This window comes from Oncorhynchus mykiss, chromosome Y (genome assembly GCF_013265735.2).
Source record: "Oncorhynchus mykiss isolate Arlee chromosome Y, USDA_OmykA_1.1, whole genome shotgun sequence".
Classification (NCBI taxonomy): domain Eukaryota; kingdom Metazoa; phylum Chordata; class Actinopteri; order Salmoniformes; family Salmonidae; genus Oncorhynchus; species Oncorhynchus mykiss.
The window spans coordinates 26807607-26832580 of NC_048593.1; the positions used below are offsets into that span (position 1 = coordinate 26807607).

General features: G+C 43.8%; 1 protein-coding gene across 1 annotated transcript; it reads right to left on the reverse strand.

The window, feature by feature from the left end:
• Positions 1-4297: 4297 nt before the first annotated feature.
• Positions 4298-17483, reverse strand: LOC110509886 (guanine nucleotide-binding protein G(z) subunit alpha). The gene is made up of 2 exons (XM_036967475.1): positions 16732-17483; positions 4298-6240 (listed from the first exon to the last, which is right to left on the reverse strand). Exons 1-2 carry the CDS (start codon positions 17452-17454, stop codon positions 5896-5898), a joined length of 1068 nt encoding a protein of 355 aa, XP_036823370.1. The 5' UTR covers positions 17455-17483; the 3' UTR covers positions 4298-5895.
• Between the last annotated feature and the right edge of the window lie 7491 nt (positions 17484-24974).

Sequence of the window (24974 nt, forward strand, 5' to 3'; positions counted from 1 at the left end):
AATCAGTTGTCCAACTGAATGTATTCAACTGAAATGTGTCTTCTGCATTTAATCCAACCCTTCTGAATCAGAGAGGTGCAGGGGGCTGCCTTAATCAACATCAGCACCTGGGGAATAGGGGGTTAACTGCCTAACCACTAGGCTGCCACCCCCCATGTGCAACACCCAATGGGACTCCCAATCACGGCCGGATGTGATAGAGCCTGGATTCAAACCAGGGACTGTAGTGACGCCTCTGGCACTGAGATGCAGTGCCTTAGACGGTTGCGTCACTCGGGAGCCTCTAGGGTCCTATGCCATGGCCATCTCAGTCACCTGATCTCAACCTATTAGCAGAGGTGCATAAAGATGGCGGCCCCCATGCACTTATCACAAAATCCTCATTTTGTTAGTTTGCTTAATTGTACATTGCTCTCCGTGTGTCTTTTTTTGTATTGTCATTAGCAGAGTATACTGTACATGATCCCAATTTTTGCTTCTAGACACAAGCAATTTGGGGAAAAAAACGTTGTTATAAAACTAAGTGGATAGTGCTAAAACAATGACATCATATCTGAATTCTGCCATCTTTATGCACGTTCGCCATTGAACAGCATTTTCCACCACCATCAACAAAACACCAAATTATGTAATTTATTGAGGAAGAATGGTGTCGCCTTCCTCCAAAAGAGTTCAAGACACTTGTAAAATCTATGACAAGGTGCATTGAAGCTGTTCTGGCTCGTGGTGGCCCAACAATACCCTATTAAGACACTTTATGTCCATGTTTTCTTTATTCTGGCAGTTACCTGCATATCTAGTGGAGGAAAGGAAGTCTAAGAAGCGGTAGATCTGTTCTATGTGCGCTATTCCTATGCTTCCCTATCTTAAGTTGTGTTTTTGCATCTTTTACTCTTGTTTTTTTTTACACCAGCTTCAAACAGCTGAATATACACTATTTTTTATTATGTAAAATATATTTCACAGCGGTTTAGACGGTACAATGATTCTCTACACTATACTTGCTTGTTTTGTCACATAAACATTTTGCAAACAGGAAATGGCGGAGCGATCACCTTACTGGGATTTTAGCTTGGACTGTCTGGGAGTGGTCTGAGTGGGGATAGGGAAACTGAAAGTTAGCTGTTATTGACAGAGAGGTTTGGAACTCTTTCTTATTGGTCTATAAACTAATTTACCACATGGTGGTGTCCCCATGGAAGGTCAAAACTTCATCCCACCAAAACAAGCTGACATTTCAGGTAGTCTTTTCAAATAGCTCTTACACTTAAAGGGCATTGATCATAATTTTGACAATTTAACAGTATTATCCCAACCTCATAGTGTGGATATATATGAAACACTTGAAAATGACGTTTTTGACTGCACTGAGGCTACCGATGTTCTCTTCAGAGGTAGACTCGCTCTGGCAGCCAAAATAGCCAAATACTCCATCTTAACGTGAATCGATTCTCAATTGCTATACGGTTCTAGAAACAGCGTCGGGGCTCTGAACAAAAGGACTCCGGGAAGAAGATACTTTCATCAACAAGCGGTAAAGGTAGTTAGCTTCTATGAATGGGCTACCGTGTTCACATTCAGACCGAGCGTCGGGGCTCTTAACAAAAGGCCCCCCGAAGATGCCTTCAATCAGAAGGTGCTAAAGGCAGGTAGCTTCTATGAAGGGGGTATAGGGCTATGTGAAACCAGCTGCTGTCTATTCCATCTATGCAATGATGAGAAATCCTGGAAAGTTACAGCAATGAAACTGAAGTACGTGTTTAGTTTATATTCTTTAGTAAGAACAGTGGTCCCACTCTTTCTCCCCTTTCTTCTCTAGTCAGTATGGTTGAACACACAAGCTCTCAAAAGTGTACAGAGAAAAATGAAACTGATTGCCAAGGTCCTCCAAATTACTGCAGATGATACTGTCTGTGTGATGGAAGTGAATAAGACCAATCATTGAAATGATCGATAGCTCTAGAGGCTTAATTCCTCTTTCTCATTAAGAATTGATTGGCTACAGAGAGTCTCTCATCAGCTGGAAAAGTCTCAGGGGGAGACATGTAGAGGCCTCGCTGCTTAAGCACTGTTTGAAGTGGGCAATTATCTGGCTGGTGGGGAGTGGGCAATGTTAGATATATTTATGACATAATATCCCACCTCTGTTTTCAGACAGGTGTCTTCTCAGTATGCTGTGAATCTGTCACTGCTGCTGCAAGTTCCACTCTCACCCACAGGGAGGCAGCATAGGTCCAGATAAAGAGCCATCCATGCATACTGCTGTGTCATGCAAAACAGGTTTGCTTTTTCCCCACATCCTACCTACATAAAACATTATCCCCCTATCTTATAATTATAAAGGATTGTCCAACTGTCAAATAGGTCCCAGGCCTGGTGCCTGAGAGGGAAGTCTTAACCAGATCACCGCCTGCCACCGTGTGCCAACGTTTTGTCAGTGCCAACTAATGTCCTTTTAATGTCCACTAACCAGAATGCATGTGAGTTAATAGCTCCTTCTCACCCAAGGTGTAATTCCATTTCATCCCTGATCAATAGTGATTGACTGTAAAACAGTGTATGAGGCTTAATTGCACCCCTCACCTCCCTCACATTAATCCTATCCTGTTGCAAAGACATTTGGGCCTTTCAGTGACAGAGACAAGACAGACAAATATGACAAATATGACAGCACTTTAGCAGAGGATCATATTACAGTTGTGCTGAATGATGACGTTTGAATAGACATTCACATGTCCTCCCTGACTTTCAGCATGGTATTTGGGCCTGTCCTTGTGTTTGTTTTATCAAATATTGTGTATGTTCAACACCTCTGTTGGCAAAGGGCATCTTCAGTCATCTTCTATTACTAATACACTTGAGAAAATCGACTGGAGTCTTTTGAGGTGTCTGTCATATGCTGCAAATTGCACAAAAATCTATAAAAATCGTATTGTGATCCCACTGAGTTACAGCAAGAAGATACAAAGCAAATAGAAATAAAGCCATTTGCTTTACAAGTGGGCACACAATGCATTTCAACACCAGTAGACAAACTTAAGAGCATTTCTGGTGGAAACACAAAGCATGATCCAGAAACATTGCTCTGGCCCTCAATGTTGTAATTCCTAACAATTTTGTAACTGCAAAACGTGTTTCCATGTATGGCTGCTGCTTGCTTTGTTCCACATTGTTTCCACTTCACCCACCAACAACATTATTAAAAAACATACGGTGTCCACAGCACCTCAGTGGTTATTGCCTCTGCCACGTGATGTCAGATATATTTTCTACTGAAGCTTTTGACATTATAGTTCCATGATGGATGATTGAAAACATTGACGGTTTTAAGTCTGTTTGATCTCCATATGTCTTTAAATTCACCTCCCATCCAGTAATTCAAAAGTATTCTGTCTTCTCTTGCTCAGTTGGTATCACTCCTCATGACAGCCACCAGGTGTGATTTTAGCAGGCCTCTGCTTTCTTTTCACTGGAATTAATTTACATTTTACAACTCAAACGAATGCCCATTGTTACTGTTGCTATTACTCCATAACCACTCACAAAATAGGAGTCTTGGTGGATCTCTCTCTCTCTCTCTCTCTCTCTCTGAGGCTTAGATGTCAACAAGGTTAAAACCCGGTCCAGCTACAGGGTCAGCAGGTCAGGGTTGAGATTGAGTTATCCGGCACGGCTCTGACAGACACTGTCCTTGTTTTTACTCAGTCACGTCGATCATTCCATGCAAGCTAACTTAATGAAGCAATAATGCATAGATTCTGATACATTCTAAATAAGCAGGAGGCTCTGTGGCTGGCCAAACAGTGACCTGTGTAACCATTTGCAGTCGGAAAAGGTCATGCAGGGTTTGTGCTCTAATTAGAGTGTGGTCATCCTAATCGCCTCTGCCACCCTGTCACGTCTCTGCTGCAATTCTCATTACATAAATCAATTTACCAGTAATTGAATTGCCTACTCTAATTGTCTGTCAATTATGTGTCCCTCCCTGGTAGTGCAGCATGGTGGCCCAGAAAAGCACAGGCTCTTTTTATGGTTATTTTGGAGAAAAGAGAGAGAGATGGTTTAGGAACTGCATGTCCCACTCACAAATTGGAAAATATTTTATGGAGGGAAATAGTGGGAGCGTGGTGTGAGATTAGAATTAGTGGCATAAGTGCCTCATCAGCCACAGTGTCTGGAATGCTATTTGTGGAAACTTTTCTCATGCAGATCTGAAACATAGCAGCATGTATTTCCCTGTATACCCCTACCCTACCCATGACCACCACCCAAAAACACATTCTTAGCACAACCAGGATTTGCATAATTCATTTTATTTGTTATTTTTTATAGTTCTTCTAAATTGGCTGTTTTTTGTTGAACTGGACATCCTGTAAAGTCAAGCCTGAAGCCCTTAGCTGAGTTTGCACATCATCCTCTTTGCTGAAAAGTTGAGGGTTGGAGGAGAGTAGAGCGGGGGCTTTCATCCCTCTCTCTCACGTTCTCTTTCACTCTAACTCAACCTTTTATTGATCATTTGTTTTAACAGTGAACCTTACAGCATATTTACACATCAAACCCACTGTATAACCACGTCCACATAGACAATGCAAGGAGGGTTAAACTGAAACGTTTTTTTTTTTTTTGTCATTCATATTTTTTGCAGTCTTAACTTTTCTCCTTTAATCCTCCCTCCATCCACAGTATGTTCTCATGCTGGGTTTGTAATGAGCTTGTCATTGATGTCATCACCATCATCATCATCTCCATTTATAGAACTCTTTTCAATATATTCCTCTTAGACAACAGCTGTACAATCGTACACAGTGTTTGACTTTTATATATATTTTGGGGGAATATATTAGTTAAACCTAAAATAAAAGTAATCATATCGGAAGAAAAATGTATCAATATCCCAAAGTAACAAAATCATGCATGTTTTACGGTTTCTGTCAATAAAAACCCAAAAGATAATATTATTGATGGGATCTGTTTTTATTTACACTAAAATTGGCACTGTTTTTTTAAAGTCTTTGTTGCAGGAAACTGGAATGATCTTAGAGAACACTCGATGACTCTATGGCGTGAAACACTCTCCTGGTAAGTCAGAGAGACCTGCTCTAAAAGGCAGGTTTTGACAAATGAAGAAAGACCAACAGAATAACCACGAAGAGCCATTCAGCCCTCAAAAAATGAGATCCAATGTGTGTAGATAAATACCCTTTACTTCAGCTTCAGACTGTGGAAGTTTTCTCCTATGGACGGAAACCCTGTGATATACAGTAAGTCATGTCCTCGTACGATATTCCCAGGACATCTGTGACTCATCATCTCCCTATACCTTGCCAGGTGAACTCACCTTTTAAGGGGGAAAAATCCAAAGGAAATTATTGATTTTCAAAATTCTTCTCGCAAAGCAGCATTCAATGACTCAGGTAAATCAAACAACCTAAAAAGACAAATGTAACTTTGAAACTGACAGTAAAGAACTCGGACTGCTCAATCCCAAGTTTGGCAGGCAAAGAGTAGGTGACACGGTCTTCAGTTTCCAGTGTTTCCATGTCAAACAAATGCTTGACAGTTGATCCCAAGTCCTTGTGTGTGAGCAAAAATAAGGATGTGTGTGTACATGTGTGTTTGTGTGTCTCTACATACTTATATATTCAGTGCAAACACATTTATGCTGACCTTGGGTGAATCCCATCTTGACCTTTGACCCTCAACTCTAACATTTCAAGCAGGTTGGTTGAAACTATAGCCTGTCCCTGACAATCCCCAACCCCCTTGCAGGTTTTTTCTTTCTTTCACTTCCTCAAAGAGACGGACAGACAGGCAGACCTTGTGTGTACCGTGCCTGGTAGCAAGCGGGCCTACTGCTGCCAAGCAGCCCGCTCTCCCCCCACCCTATCCCCAGTCCTAGCACAGCCCAATGTACTTGAGATTGTTCTGGATGATCACATCTGTGACTGCATCGAACACAAACTGGATGTTGCTGGTGTCTGTGGCACAGGTGAAGTGCGAGTAGATCTCCTTGGTCTCCTTGTTGCGGTTGAGGTCCTCAAACTGGCGCTGCACGTAGACCGCTGCTTCCTCGTAGGTGTTCTGACCTCTGTAGTCGGCGAAGCACACGGTCAAAGGGATGCGCTTGATCTTCTCGGCCAACAGGTCCTTCTTGTTGAGGAAGAGGATGAGTGAGGTGTTGGTGAACCAGTTGTTGTTGCAGATGGAGTCAAACAGACGCAGGCTCTCTGCCATACGACTCTATAGAGAGGAGGGAGGGAGAGAGGGAGAAGAGTCAATAATGAGAATTTTCGTTTGCATACTGACATGAGACACAGCCTATTGATATGTGGGAGAATGGCTGTTCAACAAACAATGAACCAGCTATCTCACAGGATCCTTTGAATGCTATTTTACATACAGGCTGTTTGTAGCCTTGATTGTGTTAAATTAATTGGAGTGGATTTAATCTATCATTTTTATTGGTTGTGAATATGATTTGCTTCAACTGTTATATCTGCCAAAAAAATGTATACAAAGTTGCCAATAACTCATTGAAAATGAGAACAGGCTTTGAACCTATAGTGTAGATGAAAAAATATTTGTGGCTGTTGCTCTGCACGTCACAGATATCCACTCGAGCAGCCAAAGGTGTGGCTTCTATGTTGTCTAAACATGTGCTGATGACTCGGTCAGACAAAGACCTGCACTTAAACTCTCATCCTGCAGGAAAACAGAGCACATGTCTCCTCTCTGTCACTAACCTTAGCATGAGTAGAGAAATGTTACGGCCCACATAAACACTAACTGAGTTACTGGAACTATGCACAGTAAAATAACACATCAAAGACTTGTTTTTTAGGTCAGGTGAGTATGAAATGTATCACAAATCAAAGGTATTACGTTTCATGGAATCTCCACCGTGTGTTACTCTGAACTTAACCATGTACAGGAACAATTGCCAGTGTGAACAGTTGGACTAAGCGACAGAATAGACTTGATAGGTTGAGTACATCTCTTAAGCCCAACATATACTCAGCAATGACATATTTACGCAACCCTTCAGCTTTAGTCATGGAAGCATAAGCATAGCCTGCCTGACGTTGGCTTTGCCCAAAACACAACTTCACTGTATCTTCTCTTTCTATGATTGCTAGACTGTATTTTTGGTCTCATTTTAAATTACGCAATATGCGTATCTTGTGGTTCTTAGTTTTTTTTAACCACCAGACTAAGACCCATTTGTTTTGTGCTGCCTCAGAGATGTCAGCTGTGCGTTATCTAAACCCCTAGGATAAGTTGTATTTTTCTTCTAAAAATGTTTTCCAAATTCCTGAAACGGAGCCAGTTCTGTTACCAACATTTTTTAACTTTTGGTGAATGTTTGTGTTTCAAACCTCTAAAACCCATTAAATGTACAAACAAAGAGAACAGCTCCCTAAAATACTGGCATACTGAAAAATATTTGCACATATTACTGGGTAGTGTAGTTGTTATAGAAGTATAACAAGGAAACAGTTGCTGATCATGCTGGGCAGTTGGTGAAGCCAAATGTGAAAATATGAACAATCTGACTGACATCATCAGTACAGATGCAGCAAGTAGAGCACGGTAATGGATTATGCTTTTCCAAAGATGTACAATATCTATGTGACTAACAAAAACCTTAGGCTTGATAGAGCTGATATTACATTAAAGCTCCCCAATGATTAACAGTAGACAGACGTACTGCAAGAATGTGCCTTTATCTGAGAGAGAGAGAGAGAGAGAGAGAGAGAGAGAGAAATATGGATGGGGCTGGAGAGTCTGCAGGCATGTGGTGTGTATCCAGTAGCTTGTGACTGAAGGAGGAGCCCATTTCGAAGACTGGGCTGCTGTTTAAAAGGTTACACAAAATATCATGGTGCTCTGAGCAAATCACAAGATCAAGAAAGAGAGAGAGAGATATGTGTGCAATGTTAAACCAGGGACTATGCAAATAAATTCAGATGCCTTTATACTATAAATTCTATGAACCAATCATCAATATACGGACTTGTTATGGATCTGAAGCAGCTCTTGGTGGAGCTTAGAGATTCTCCAAACAGGAACCGGTGCAGTGGCGTGAAACGCAGGCTCTTTTCTCTGGCATAAGTAGGCATCCTTGGTGTCCACATCACCAACAAACTATCTGGTCCAAACACACCAAGAAAGTTGTGAGGAGGGCACGACAACAACTTTTCCCCCTCAGGAGACTGAAAAGATTTGGCATGGGTCCCCAGATCCTCAAAAAGTTATACAGCTGCACCATCGAGAGCATCCTGGCCGGTTGCATCACCACCTGGTATGGCAACTGCTCGGCATCAGAACGTAAGCCGCAACAGAGGGTAGTGTGTACGGCCCAGTATATCACTGGGGCCAAGCTTCCTGCCATCCAGGACCTATATACCAGGCAGTGTCAGAGGAAGGCCCAAAACATGGTCAAAGACTCCAGTCACCCGTCATAGACTGTTCTCTCTGCTACCACACGGCAAGCGGTACTGGAGCACCAAGTCTAGGTCCAAAAGGCTCCTTAATAGCTTCTACCCCCAAGCCATAAGACTGCTGAACAATTAATCAAATGGCCACCCGGACTATTTGCATTGAACCCCCCCCCCCCCCCCCCCTTGTTTTTACACTGCTGCTACTCTCTGTTTATTATCTATGCATAGTCACTTTACCCCTACCTGTACAAATTACCTCGACTAACCTGTACCCCCGTACATTGACTCGGTATCCCCTGTATATAGCCTCATTTTTACTTTAGCTTATAGTAAATGTTTTCTTATCTCTATTTTCTTAAAACTGCATTGTTGGTTAATTAAGGGCTTGTAAGTAAGCATTTCACGGTAAAGTCCACACCTATTGTATTCGGCGCATGTGACAAATACAATGTCATTTGATAATAGGGACTGAGCTCAGGGCCCTAAGCAGTGTACACTAAATAAGGTCAGAGCCAGTGGCTCCTGCCCTCCACATGTTCTCAGAGGTTCTACGCCAGAGCCCTGCTGCGTGGAGAGGAAGGCAGAAGCCCACTCACTGTGCTTTGGGATCCTCTATACTCCGTACCTGCCGACTCCATCATAGTAAGAGTTACAGCTTCTCTGAGGGAGAGTGGCAAGGAGGGAAAGGGGAGTGGGTACCAGGGTAGCAGCACACAGCATGAAGCTCCCCTCTCCCATAGACTCTACACACACCATCACCCTCCCTCTCCATGGCCTCCTGGCAGTGCCCCTTCTCCCTGAGCACTCTAGACACACAAGCCTACGCTTAAGTATTAATGAGGAGGTTCAACCCTGTGTTAATGCTTTGTTTCCAGTAAATATATATCCTGGAGTGAGTGAAGAGCCACCCCTCCATAATTCAATTCATTAAGGTTCGCTTCATATGGCACTACCATATAATTGGCAGAGCCTCAAAGAAAAGGGCTCTCTATACACATACACTCTCTCTCTTGTCTCAGTTCTCTCTCCTCTCGCTGGCTGTACACTGTGCTGCTGTTCTTTGCAACATCCAATCAAAAGCTCTGGGTTCTAAATGTGCATTTAATTCCAGGATAATTTGAATTCAAGAAGGTTCCACAAGTAATTGTTATGTTTCAATGTTTTACCGTCATTGATGTCCCCCATACATTCTCCATACCGTAATAATTATGATTTATAATGTATACATTCATCAAGGACTCTAAAGTCTAACTCACATGACTACTACTGCTTGCTAGACACCCCTATTATTTACAGGCAAAAGTGTTGGGTTACAACACAGTGCACTTTGCTGTGTGTTGGTTAACATAACATGTCGAACTCATTCCAAGTAGGGGAGAGTGTCTGCGGGTTTCACTCCTCCCTTGTACTTAATTGATTAATTAAGGTCACTGATTAGTAAGATACTCCCCTCAACTAGTTGCCTAGGTCTTAATTGAAAGGGAAAAAACTACAACCCACAGCCACTAGGCCCTCCATGGAATGAGTTTGACACTCCTGGTATACATGCATGGTTGGGAGAAAACATGGTGGCTTTGTAGAAATGCTCTATGTGGATTAGGAGAGGCAAGGACTAACTGAGTTTGAGATCGTATATTATGTTTAAATATTGACTACATTATTTTGCATAGTCGGTGAGTGTTTCAAGAGCTAAGCCAAGAGTGGAATGCCTGGCAAAAGTATTCATCCCCCGTGGTGTTTTTCCTATTTTGTTGCATTACAACCTATAATATAAATGTATTTGTATTTGTATTTCATGTAATGGACATACACAAAATAGTCCAAATTTGGTGAAGTGAAATGAAAAAAAATATATATAGATTTAATAAAAAAATGGAAAAGTGGTGTGTGCATATGTATTCACCCCCTTGCTATGAAGCACCTAAATAAGATCTGGTGCAACCAATTACCTTCAGAAGTCACATAATTAGTTAAATAAAGTCCACCTGTGTGCAATCTACTGTAAGTGTCACATGATCTCAGAATATATACACCTGTTCTGAAAGACCCCAGAGTCTGCAACACCACTAAGCAAGGGGCACCACCAAGCAAGTGGCACCATGAAGACCAAGGAGCCCTCCAAACAGGTCAGGGACAAAGTTGTGGAGAAGTACAGATCAGGGTTGGATTAAACATTTTGAACATCCCACAGAGCACCATTAAATCCATTATTAAAAAATGGAAAGAATATGGCACCACAACAAACCTGCCAAGAGAGGGCCACCCACCAAAACTCACGGACCAGGCAAGAAGGGGATTAATCAGAGAGACAACAAAGAGACCAAAGATAACCCTGAAGGAGCTGCAAAGCACCACAGCGGAGATTGGAGTATCTGTCCATAGGACCACTAAAGCCGTACACTCCACAGAGCTGGACTTTACGGAAGAGTGGCCAGAAAAAACCCATTGCTTAAAGAAAAAAATAAGCAAACACGTTTAGTGTTCGCCAAAAGGCTTGTGAGAGACTCCCCAAACATATGGAAGAAGGTACTCTGGTCAGATGAGACAAAATTGAGCTGTATTACCATCAAGGAAAACGCTATGTCTGGCGCAAACCCAACACCACTCATCACCTCGAGAACACCATCCCCACAGTGAAGCATGGTGATGGGGACTGGGAGACTGGTCAGAATTGAAGGAATGATGGATGGTGCTAAATACAGATAAATTCTTGAGGGAAACCTGTTTCAGTCTTCCAGAGATTTGAGACTAGGACGGAGATTCACCTTCCAGCAGGACAATGACCCTAAGCATACTGCTAAAGCAACACTTGAGTGGTTTAAGGGGAAACATTTAAATGGCTTAGAATGGCCTAGTCAAAGCCCACACCTCAATGCAATTGAGAATCTGTGGTATGACTTAAAGATTGCTGTACACCAGTGGAACCCATCCAATTTGAAGGAGCTGGAGCAGTTTTGCCTTGAAGAATGGGCAAAAATCCCAGTGGCTAGATGTGCCAAGCTTATAGAGACATACCCCAATAGACTTGCAGCTGCCGTTTCTGCAAAAGGTGGCTCTACAAAGTATTGACTTTGGGGGGTGAATAGTTATGCACGCTCAAGTTCTGTTTTTTGTCTTGTTTCTTGTTTGTTTCACAATAAAAACTATTTTGCATCTTCAAAGTGGTAGGCATGTTTTGTAAATCAAATGATTCAAACCCCCCCAAAAAATATATTTTAATTTCTGGTTGTAAGGCAACATAATAGGTAAAATGCCAAGGAGGGTGAATAATTTCGCTAGCCACTGTATGTCCCTCAAACTCAACTCTGGACCTTGAAGCCTATTCCAGTTCATTGTTCCTGTCACGATCGCTGTCATCGTGAAAATGACCAGACCAAGGTGCAGCATGGTGAGCATACATTTCTTTTATTTGATAAATGTCGCCAACAAAACAAAGAACAAGGAAACGACCGTGAAGCTTGCTTAGAATATAATGCCACTAACAAATACAACTACCCACAAATACAAAAGGAAAAAAGGCTGCCTAAGTATGATTCCCAATCAGAGACAACGATAGACAGCTGTCCCTGATTGAGAACCATACCCGGCCAAAACATAGAAACAAAGAACAGAGTTTCCCAGCCGAGTTACACCCTGACCAACCAAACATAAAGAATAAAAAGATCTCTACGGTCAGAGCGTGACAGTTCCCCTCTAATCAGGGACTGATTTAGACCTGGGACACAAGGTGGGTGCAATATCAGGTAGAACTAAAAACAAGCAGGCTCCAGATCTCATAGGGTAAGAGTTGAATACCCCTGCTCTATGTCATCCTATCTGCTGTGAAACCCAGTTTCCAATTAGACATAATTCCCTAATCATTAATATAAAATTGTATTACCTTAACTCGTTTAATTAGGACTTTCATATTAACTTGTTAAATTGAAGCGTGAGAAAGTACGCCTACGCTCCTTAGGAGATGTTAAACCTGTTGATAAGTGTGGTCCTATTCTGGATCCTCTCTGGAGTCACTGGACACTTTAATTTAACATCTCTACTATGTCTATGGGGCTTAGAGTGCAATCACAGATCACTGTAACAGCTCTTTGAAATGTATGTCCACTGTACAACACTCCAACCAACAAGCCCTTGTACTTTGTTCTCACCTCACATACACCCAGTATGCTACCCAGTTGTTGTGCACTCCCTACCGCATACAAACATTCATTTACTTACAGTACACGCACCCATGCAGGCAGAACACACACGCGGAAGTGCACGCACGTGCACACACACCTCATATCTATTCTCTCCAGTGCTGCTGTGTGTTGTACATTCCTCCTCCCCCTCCCCTAGTCACAGCTCACTGTCAACAGCCCAGGATTAGGAGCGTTTGACTGGTCTGTTGCTAGGCAACTGAAGCCATGGCAACCAATTCATTATGAAGACAGAGATGGGACAGGGTAAATGCATCAGGGAATATGGGCTGGTGGGTCTAACATCCCTGTGTAGCATGCCCTACCAGTGATTCAGCACTACACTACATGTGATGGAATAAGAGAGAGTCGAGATCTAATTCCTAATTCTATGGTTACAGTACTCATGATTCTGCCCATTCATATCCTCTTTGCAGTCATTCAGCCTTGTATTACATGTTAGCATATCATAGTCAAAGGTCATCATGTGTTCCCCAGCCTCCTGTATTCAAACTCTTCCTTGAAATTACCTCTGGACCTGTCCTGTCCTTTCGCTACAGATCTAATCTACAGGCAGACACACACCCTACCCACTCTCTCTTATCTTCTCTCCCCTTCTCACCTCTCCCCTAGATCAAGCACTTGGCAAGCACTATAAGTCATTACAGCTCACAGAAACCAATATTCCAAAGCTGAACAATTAGCTATGCTATTGTTACATCAATTTGTTCATCATTTGTTCTTGTCTGTCAATGGCTGAGAAACATCACATGAGCTATCTAATCCAATCAGGTGCCTTGGCAAAAAAAGAATAATAATAAATTGGACATTCAACATCAGCCGATTGCGCAAAGGATGTTGGCAATTTAAGGTAACCATTGCAACTGGGTCCATTTTGTTAAAGGGCATGGCTGAATGATGACTGTGGTTAGTGAGTTGAGTAGGTTATACTATAGAGCCATTCCCATTCCATTACTCAAGTAATTGTAGATCCAGCACTTTTTCTCTGTGGAGAAACCTCAGCTCCCAGTCACTCTTCTCCCAGTTCTGCTATGGCTCTCTAGGAAGCTTTATCATTTGTTTCCTGCTCTCTCCCTATCTCTAACCTAAAGACTCCTCTATCCTTAGCTGTCCCATACAAATACACTGACAAAAACTGTGGCATCCGTAAACTGCCTAGAGATAATGCCAGGGGTTCCTTCTTGTCTCACAGTGACTCAAAGAAAGATTTCTGCACCGATACACACAACAACAAAAAATACCTCAAAATATATTCCTGTTTAAGACCGAGTCATTTTGTCCTTCGTGAGAGGGGGGAGAGAGAGATTGCTATTTGAGAATGAGCGGCGTCAACTCCCTCAGAGGAGGTATGGGGGATCTCAGGGAGGTAGCCACTGAGAATCTGGGCCAGCCCTAATGCTGTCTCTCTCCATGACTCCCTCCCTGACTCTCTTCCTCTCTGACTTCCTAACTGTCTCAGAATCCCTCCATGTCTCCCTGCTTGCCTCCCTGCCAATCACTGCCTCTTCAGACGCATTCTAATCTGGCGCCAAAGGTTTATGAGACACATTGGGACATAATGTTACCCAGGGATTCTGTGTCCATTGTGTGTGAGGATTTGAAGTTACGGTTTCAAGATACAATACATGACCAGAAGTATGTGGACACCTGCTCGTCGAACATCTCATTCAAAAATCATGGCCATTAATATGGAGTTGGTCCCCCCTTTGCTGCTATAACAACCTCCACTCCTCTGGGAAAGTTTCCACTAGATGTTGGAACATTGCTGAGGGGACTTGCTTCCAATCACCCACAAAAGTATTAGTGAGATGGACACTGATGTTGGGAGATTAGGCCTGGCTCACAGTCAGCGTTCCAATTCATCCCAAAGGTGTTCGATGGGGTTGAGGTCAGAGCTCTGTGCAGGCCGTTCAAGTTCTTCCACACCAATCTCGACAAACTATTTCTGTATGGACCTCACTTTGTGCATGGGGGCATTGTAATGCTGAAACAGAAAAGGGCCTTCCCCAAACTGTTGCCACAAAGATGGAAGCACAGAATTGTCTACAATAATAGCCATAATTCCTCCTCCACCAAACTTGACAGTTGGCACTATGGATTCGGGCAGGTAGCATTCTCCTGGCATCCGCCAAACCCAGATTAGTCCGTGGGACTGCCAGATGGTGAAGTGTGATTTATCACTCCAAAGAACGCGTTTCCACTGCTCCAGAGTCCAATGGCCGCAAGCTTTACACCCCTCCAGCCAACGCTTGGCATTGCACATGGTGATCTTAGGCTTGTGTGTGGCTGTCGGCCATGGAAACCCATTTCATTAAGCGCCCAACGAACAGTTATTGTAATGCTGATGTTGCTTCCGATGGCAGTTTGGAACTTGGTAGTGAGTGTTGCAACCGAGGACAGCTCTATGTGCTTCAGCTTTCGACAGTCCCATTCTGTGAGCTTGTGTGGCCTACCACAAAGTAGCATCCTATGATGGTGCCATGTTGAAAGTCACTGAGCTCTTCAGTAAGGCCATTCTACTGCCAATGTTTGTCTATGGAGCTGAAATAGCCAAATTCACTAATTTGAAGGGGTGTTCACCTACTTTTGGCCATGTAGTATATCAACAGAAAAACATGCGTCAGAGTCAGACACCACTACTGCTGGAGCTGTTTTCGTCATTTCAAACATCGTACATCATATGACGTGCTTGAAGGCTTGAAATACACCAGAACTTGGTTTGTACTAGAACAAAATGGTTCTCTGAACACAACACGTCATATGATGTTGATTGGAATAACTAACCACTGTGCAGGCCTATCAACATTCCATAGTATCTAATTAACAATTAAAATAGTATTCATGTTATTCATGCTCATCTCTCAAACCTTGAAAACACATTGGGTTGAAAAAGCCTGTGGCAATAAAGGGGAAAGCTGTGTAAACTGTTCCAACAGACACTTTACTGATAAGGTCCCAAATCAGCTGTGGCTGCCAACCACACCCAGAGTACATAAATAATGTCCACTGGCTGAGTTCTCAAAGACAGGGGAGGAGAGCAGTCGGGGCTCTGAATTCTTAACAATCCCTTTTTTCCTTCTCCATTCCTGACTTCCTCTCCTTCTTTCTCTTCATTTCCCCCCCGTTTCATCCAGGAAGTCAATTGTTCCTGCACCTGCGACATCCCACTGCTGAACAGTGCCCTCGAAAGCTGCTAATTCTCACAGGTACACCCTCACACCTTACACTGTGAACTCAATTAACACCTAACTGCATTTTCCTCTGAAGAATGTATTTATAACTCGCTAGAACTAATTGATTTCATGTACTAACTCAGCCAGGACCTAGTACATCTTGTCTTATTTATGTTACACGTGAATTATCAGGCCACAGTTGCCACAGGAAGGTAGAGAATAGCTAAAGGTTACAAACAAGAACACAATGCACGTTGTTATATGTTACAGCAGCAACTTTCCCTCCCTTTCTCTAACAGCTAAGATCCAAACCTCTCCGTAACTAACATGTTTTCCGGGAAATATATTGTGGATAAGGAGAATCTAGACCATGACAGAAGCATTCTATATTGTTTTATGAGAAGTAGCATTCAGGGGAATGCAGAAGGTTGTATAGAAGTAGTAATGAAGCAGCAGAAATAACATGAGACTCATGTGCTGTTGCATGTGTTATCTGCTCTCAATGCTTCTCGCAACAGTTAGCTCTCTATCTATGAATAAAGTCTTCCCTTTTCATGCTTTCACTGGGTAAAGATATCATATCTACACAGAATGTCAGATACATGTTCCTCTTTGAATCGTTAGATAGGGGTTGTTACTTGATCATTTACCTCCAACATTCTGAGGACACATGCTAGAGGTCAACTTGGGCCTCTGCCATTTTGAATCATATTATGATGTATAGTATATTCAATTCTGCAAAAATAAGTAGTGTGGTAAGAATTGACCTTAAATGTAATCCACCCTGAGAAGTGTGAAGAGGAGAACACCACAGTGTCATAGATAACAGCACACCCCAAGGGTGTGATGACAGAGTGTGGACAGGAACTGACTGGTTGTGTAATGGCTAATGTTGCGTGTGTTGCCCATAGCTTCCCTTACCGTCTGGTTGTCTTCATAGAGCTTGAGGTCATAGCCGCTTAGCTCCACACAGAAAATGATGGCGGTCACGCCCTCGAAGCAGTGGATCCACTTCTTCCTCTCTGAGCGCTGCCCCCCCACGTCTACCATCTTGAAGGTGAGCTCCTTGAAGGTGAACTTGTTCTCCACAATGCCCGTGGTCATGTCGCGGGAGCGCAGGATGTCCTCCACGGTGGGGATGAACTCGTTGGAGGAGATGCGGTCCAGGTCGTTCAGATAGTAGGCAGTGTTATCCTCCAGGTGGTACTCGTTGGAGCGGCAGAAGCACTCCTGCACCCCTGAGTCATCCCACAGGCGCTTCATTACACCATGCAGCTCCGCTGTGATCTCCCCTTTGCTCTCGGCCGGCCCGGTCAGGGCGAAGAGCTGCACGGCGTCGTAGGCGCGGTCAGGGTTGTGGAAGTCGATCTTGAGCGTGGCGAGAGCGCGGATGATGCGTGTGAGCGAGTCAATAGCGTTGTAGAGGATGAGGGGCTTGTACTCCTTGCAGGCGTCCAGATTGAAGCCTCCACTGTGGATGATCTTCATCTGCTTGACGATGGTGCTCTTGCCAGAGTTGCTGGTGCCCAGCAGAAGGAGCTTGATCTCACGCCGCTGCCGCTGGCTCTCCGAGCGCAGGTGGCGGTCGATCCGCCGGGAGCGCCGGGCCGCCTCCTTCTCCTCTGAACTCTGCCGGCAACCCATGGTCGTCTGCCACGCGGTGAACACTGAGGAAAACGTGGTGATCGCAGAAGAGAACGTGCCGGGTGGCAAAAATGGCGTGTTTGGGATCAAACCGAAATAATCCGAAATATCAAAAAGAGCAGAGATGGGAGACTAGGCAAAAGAAAAAAGGAATGTATGTCAGAGCAGGGATTGGATTATGTTTGAATCCTTAATGCTGCAGGGGCTTGATGGGAAGAGAGAGAGACACTTTTCTTCAAACCTGCCACTCAGAGCACACAGAGAGAAATGAGAACCACAGAGCAGGAATGACTAAGGAGTATTTTATTATCCTCGTGGTCTAGGGTATGTCCGTTGGTCTTCTGTGGGTTTATCCCAGGCTTTGTGACTAGCGTTGCAGTAGAGCTCACCAGGACATGTTGGGAGGCCCACACAGAGCCTGGAGCTGGGGCTGGACTACCTGATGCCACGGGGGCTGGGGGTCATATCAGGGGTTACCCCCCTTAGGAAGCTTGCGGAGCAGGAAGGGGGAGGGAGGTGTTAGTAGAGACAGTGTTCAGAGATGATGTGTAGGTGTAGCAAAACCCCCTCGCTCTCCTCCCTCATGGCTCTCACGTCGCCATTCCCTATCTTTGTGACTGCAGTCATCCACGTCAGTCCTTCCCGCGTTGTCTGCCTCCTTCTCTCTGGGCTATATTCTGCTCTGTTTCCTCGTCTCAGGCAAATGAAAGCCCCCGTTCCTGCCAACAAAAGAAGAAGAGGAGAGACATGAGCAATGAGCACAGAGTCATGATGAATTAGAGCATAGGAGCCCGAGAGGAACAAAGAGGTGAGCTGCTTCATAAACGTCTCAACACAAACACACAAAATACAAATACTCAAATGCACACTCATAAACATGTATACAGTGAAACACAAAATATTGTACCCCCAAAGCTGACCATGTGTGTCCGCTAAAAGGCATTTGAGGACACAGCTCACGTTCTCTTGGTCAAAGCCCTGACCTGTATCTCGGCTCCCCAGCTGTGTTGCCATAGTGTCCCTCTCTGTGCTCATTTCCTCTTTACTGTTTGTTTCTAACAGGAGTTTCTCACCATCTATCTCCCTATGCAGCCCTGTGTTACCATAGACCCATTCAGAGCTGAGTCACACACAACCACACACATGTACACACATACATTACACACACGTGCATCCACACACACTCATTCACACACACAAAAGCAAACACAAAAAGGTTTCCAGGGTGTGAAACGGTAACAGATCAAGATTAATGTCTCTCCCCCTATCCACTCTCATCTCACTCCCTTCTCCCCTGGCCTCTCACTCCCTTCTCCCCTGGCCTCTCTCCTACCTTCTCCCTTGGCTTCTCTCCTACCTTCTCCCTTGGCCTCTCCCCTCCCCTCCCTTCTCCCCTGGCCTCTCCTGTCTCCCTTGTTAAACTGATATAAGGGGTACTGTTTATTTACTATGACAGTGGAAAATAACTGCCTCAAGTCGACAGGTGCCCCTCACTATTTAATTCCACTGCAAAGCATAATCTGTGCTTTAACCTCCAGTTTGTGATCCTACAGGAGCACGGTTAAGAAAAACAGTAAATTCTCTCAGCTTTGGATATCTAGCCTACGACAGAAAACAAACAGATTGCCTTCAAAAATGCTGTCTACAAAATGCTGAAAACATATGGATTATTAACATTTGCTTACATTTTGAAATTCTAGTGTGAATACACTGCATGTAATGTGTTGAAATACTGCACATACATTACAGTGAAAGGGCTGCATTCAGTGCTCGGACAAGTTGAGAGTGAGCTTACGCCCATGGGACTCTGTGATAAATAGATGCACATTGTGACAGGACAGGCCGTATGGTATTGGCTGTGTAACAAATGTGAAATCACGCTGTGGCCTAGTTTTGTTGGCCAGACTACACTCCTCGGACCTGTCACAGAGCGAGAGAGAGAGAGAGAGACCACATTTCCCAAAGCTGTCAGTCAGTGAGGTCCACTCTTGGAAAGACTGTCTGACACAGCAGAACAAAGAAACAACAAAGCATCACACAACACAAACAGAGAGAAGAGTATTGTTCTTCTGCTTCAGGCACCTGATTGCACCAGCTCTCAAAACGGCAGAGCCAGCCAAACCAGTTAGAAAGTTGCACATCACTGATTTTTCAGAGGCCATAAAAGGAGTTATTACAACAAACGGTGCAAGAGATCATTTCGTTCTAGTCGCCCGTACTGCCTCCTCTGAGGTAATGTCTCTTCAGATAACTGGGCACTGGGCTGCAGGTAGCTTACAGGTTAAGAGTGTTGGGCCAGTATCCGAAAGATTGCTGGTTCAAAATCTATTTAAAAAAGATGAGCAAGGCACTTAACCCTCATTGCTCCTGTAAGTCCCTCTGGATGAGAGCATCTGCTAAATTACTAAAACTTAAAAAATGTAAAATAACTGCTGAGGAGGTGGTGTGATGTGTATTTTCTCATGATTATGCAACAATAACCCACATTTAATTCAGGCTCTTGTGAATGAGATCACCCATGTCCCTCTGAATGTACAGAATGTCATACACTTGAAAATCAAATCAAAAATCAAATAAAATTGGTTTTGTCACATGCGCCGAATACTAATAATTGCTCCTGTAAGGTCTAATTGCTTACAGGAGCAATTAGACCTTATAGTGAAATGCTTACTTACAAGCCCTTAACCAACAATACAGTTTGAAGAAATATAAGTATTAAGTAAAAATCAATAAGTAAAAACTTAACAAATAATTAAAGAGCAGCAGTAAAATAAGCGTAGCTATATACAGGGGGTACCGGTACAGAGTCAATGTGCGGGGGCACAGGTTAGTCGAGGTAATTGAGGTAATATGTACATGTAGGTAGAGTTAAAGTGACTAGGCATTGATAATAACAGAGAGTAGCAGCAGCGTAAATGAAGGGGTGGGGGGGGGGCAATGCAAATAGTCTGGGTAGCCATTTGATTAGCTGTTCAGGAGTTTCATGGCTTGGGGGTAGAAGCTGTTAAGGAGCCTTTTGGACCTAGACTTGGCACTCAGGTACCGCTCAATTTTTAGGGCCTTCCTCCAGTGATGTACTGGGCCGTACGCACTACCCTCTGTAGTGCCTTGCAGTCAGAGGCCGAGCAGTTGCCATACCAGGCAGTGATGCAACCATACCCTCGATGGTGCAGCTGTAGACATTTTTGAGGATCTGAGGACCCATGCCAAATCTTTTCAGTCTCTATAGGCTTTGTCGTGCCCTCTTCACGACTGTCTTGGTGTGTTTGGAGGGTGGTTGGGTTTATTTGTTCAGTTACATAAAGTGCATGCATTTCTAAACGGTAAAACAGGTATGAAAATACCCTCAAATAAAAGGTGACATTGTTCAGTTGACCAGTTAAATGTACATGTAGGCCACTGACTTGATGGCATGACAAGGTATGCATTATGCTAATGTGAATGCATAAACACCAGGGGAAGTATGAGGCACGAGGTCGGTCGGCAGGCCTTCCATTCCAAACATGCAGCTAGTCAGGTATAAAATAGGCACACCGCAGCGCCTCCACTGCTCACGGAACGACAGAACTGCTTTCTGATACACAGAAGAGCACCTTTGCTCGCAAGGCATGTGTTAAGTGTTAGTATCACTTCACAAACATGATATCAGTCAAGTACAATAAACCTACCCTTTCAAATCCATATGAAACTGTAGTATTTGAAACAGTATAACTGGATGCACTTCAAACCCTATTACCCAGAGCACACGTCACCAGTTCACTGAATCAAGGACAGTAGTTTTGATGTGGAAAATAATGACGTTGTGTGCTGTAGTGAGGGTGTGTCCCTTTAAGAGTAAGAGAGAGGAGGGAGAGGGAGCCCTAAAGGGGCCGTGGAGAGAGGCCAGGCCAGACCCCATGTTTAATGGTGAGCACTGAGGTAATGTGATAGTCAGGGTGAGACCAACTCTGTCACTCTCTCGCCTCTCCTTCACCGCTAGTTGCACACGGCACAATGGATTCCTCTGCCCGAGCTCTCCCAGTATTTCTAATTCACTGTGCCGCAAATAATTACAATATCTAATCATTATTAGAAATTAGCACATGTACATGTGTACATGTGTACATGTACATGTAGTCGAGGTCTGTCACTGTTGTATTTCTCTCATGGTAGTGGAAAGCACCAATTTGCCATCAGATACAGGTCAATCATATTAGATTGGCAGGTGATGTTAATCCTCAAACAACTGGGTAATCTAAGATTCCTGGTTAACAGACATAATGCATGCACATGTCTATATTATATCCTCGTAGGCATATCTTAATTTGACCAGTTTCTCACAGCAGAAAAATAATCCTGCAACAACATGAATTATTAAGTGATAATAATAAATATACATTGTTGTAGGGGTTAGTACATTTTTGGTGAGGATAAATTAAATTAAACTTTTTAAACCTCTAATATACTACAATTTGCATTTCCTGTTGCACAGGAAAATTATCCCGGACAACAGAGTGATCAAATTAAAATAGTACATTTGTACAATATGTGCATACTCTGTAAAACCCATACATGCATGACATTGCATCAGCATGTGTACATGTTCAGATCAACACTTGAGGCAGAATACATCACGGCCGATTGGTGTGTTGCCGGTGTTTTTCAATTTGTTTGGCATGTGAATTTGTTGTTTGTTGAAAGCCTAATCTATGGCGCTTTTATTTTTTCATATCGTTTTGGGTTAGCGTTTGGATTAGCGTTTTCATTGTACCACACACCCTTAGTTACAAGCTAGCATCGTAGTTAGCCCCTGTGGCTGGGACCTCTCCAACCTGACCAGAGCTTGGATCCTACTAGCTAGCAGGCTAGCAGTGCTAGACTACCAGTGTTTTTATACATGACTAGGCCCAAATGCGATAGGTGCGAGATGATTTCCATGCAAGAATCAAGCAGCTATGAAAAGAGATTATCTGGTTGTTAGCTCAGCTGCGACAAAAGCAGAACCTGCTTTCAAACTTCACTGACCTAGCTAGATCCCAAGCAAATCGCATCTTGGACTTTAGTGCCTCCTACAGCCAGGGTGCCACCGGACATATGGTAAGCTCAACTCCGCTGCCCAGGGGAGAGACTGGTCAAAAGGTGTCAAAAGTCGGGAAGGAGGCAGTCTGGCTGGCCTCCATCTATCCTGGAAGATCTGATCCGGCTATCAAACAGTTTTACCCCAGTGGAGGTGGACCTAACGGCCCTGGGAGACAGCTCTGATCCTGGAAATTTACCAACAGCCGGCCAGTGGCTACAACATATCTGTCCATTCCACCAGCCTACCGCACCTCCCAATGCCATCCACTGCTGCAGGTGTGTGGAGTCAAGCTAGCAGGTGTGTTCGAGCTAGCCTAGCTCGAAGCCCCCACCCCCCCTTCTACTCCATCATGACCACCTTCATTGTCAGGACTGGCATCATTACTGAGAAAAATCAGAAGTGATTCTTCTAAATAGCATTTGGTCTGGTTTCAGGCCATAGCAACATTTGCAGTTTCCATACAGTTAAAGATTGTCTGCAATCGGTATGGATCAGGCGTCATGTAATTGGTTTGAAAATTGACAGACAGGACACAATGTTTTTTGCTGACAGTGTTAAATCAGGTTTCCTTGATATTATGAAAGGAAATACATTTTAGGTCCTGTAATTTTTACTGTCTATATAAACAATGTTGGTCTATCTGGTAAAAATGGTTACATGCAGATGTATTGTATTGTAGCAGTTTCAGCGCCGGGCAGGGTTTACACATACAAACACACTACACCAGTTAAACCTGTTTATTACTAGCAGGCTTTGGCAGCATTCTTGATATACAAAACCCAAAACAAACTAAGTAAACACTTCGCCACCAGTGGAAGGTCCTCCAAGCTTTGTCTTTGGGGGTCCAATCCTTGTTGAAATCATAATTTCCTTCTTTAAAACCTCCTTCTCCACTGTACGCTCTGTCTCTCCAATAACCTCCTACTCCTTCACCTGCCGGGGCAAAGAAAGAACTCAGGGCACGGGTAGGTAGAGGAACGGATTGGTTTCGCCCATCTGCAGTTTGGCTATGATTACAACTAGAGACAGGTGTGGCTGTTCTGCTGCAGTCTAGAGGTTTTCCCTGAGCTGTCTGTGGTTCTACCTTTGGGGAATAGGATGGAGGATGGAAAGGATGGAGGCTGAGGAATCACCGGGTGATCCGGGCGTTAATGTCTTTATTCTGCTTCATCCAGGTAAGGGGAGCGTGATCTGTCATCAATAAAAACTTGCAGCCCTGAACATAATATTTCAAGGACTCCAGAGCCCATTTGATTGTCAAACACTCTTTTTCCACTGTTGCATACTTGGTTTCCCAGGGAATCAATTTACGGCTAATGTACAGTACAGGGTATTCCTCTTCATTAACTTCCTGCGAGAGTACAGCTCCAATTCCAGTGTCCGATGCATCTGTCTGTATAACCAGAGGCTTCTAAAAATCCGGCGAATACAGGAGCAGTGCATAAGGCAGTTTTCAGTTTCTGAAATGCCGCTTCGGCTGCAGGGTTCCACTGTACCATGGCAGGTTGGGCCTTCCGGGTCAGGTCAAACAGGGTTCCTGAAATGTTTGCATAATCCTGGATGAAACGTCTAATAACCGGTTATTCCCAGGAACCGGTTATTCCCAGTTACTTATTCACTGGGCGAGGTCAATTCTGGATCACAGAGACCTTCTTCTCTTGTGATTTGATCAACCCTTGCCCTATGGAATAGCCCAGATACTTTGCTTCACTTACCCCCAGCATGCAATTCTTTGGGTTGGCTTTGAGTCCTGCTTCCCAAAGGGCATGTATTACTGCTGTTAATCGGATTAGGTGCTCCTCCCATGTTTGGCTGTAGATTATCACATCATCCAGGTAGTCTGCAGCATACGATTGAGGTGGCCGCAGAATGCGGTTCATCAGCCTTTGAGACATGGCAGGGGCTTCATGAAGTCCAAAGGGCAGTCCCACATATTGGAACAGGCCGTCTGGAGTCGAGAATGCCGTCTTCTCACAATCTGCAGGGGTCAGAGGAACCTTGACCTAACCTGCCTTGGTTAGGTCAAGTGTACGAACGAACCGGGCATTTCCCCATTTTTTTTATCATCTCATCTATTCTCGGCATGGGATAAGCATCAAATTCCAAAATGACAATCAATTTACGGAAGTCATTACAGAATCGTACTGTACCATCTGGTTTCAACACCAGGTCTATTGGGCTGGACCACACACTGTGTGACTCTTCAATGACTTCCAGCTCCAACAAATTCCCCACTTCTTTAATTGCAGCTTTTTTTGCTTCTGGCACCCGGTAAGGTTTTTGATGAACCCTTATCCCCGGAGGCGTGAGGATGTCATGTAGGATGTGATGGGCATGTGCTGGTAAGGACGAAAACACATCTTTATTTTTCATAACCAACAAACGTAACTCTGGGAAGGTGATACATCTCCGAGGGTAATATCTTCCAGCAGGTTCTCGGAAGAAGGGGAAGTGGCCGAAA

Excerpts from the sequence above, each read along its gene's own strand:
- LOC110509886 (XM_036967475.1), bottom strand. The coding sequence starts at position 17,454 with ATGGGTTGCCGGCAGAGTTCAGAGGAGAAGGAGGCGGCCCGGCGCTCC. Across the intron at positions 6,241-16,731 it reads TCTATGAAGACAACCAGACG|AGTCGTATGGCAGAGAGCCT; the intron begins GTAAGGGAAGCT and ends TCCTCTCTATAG.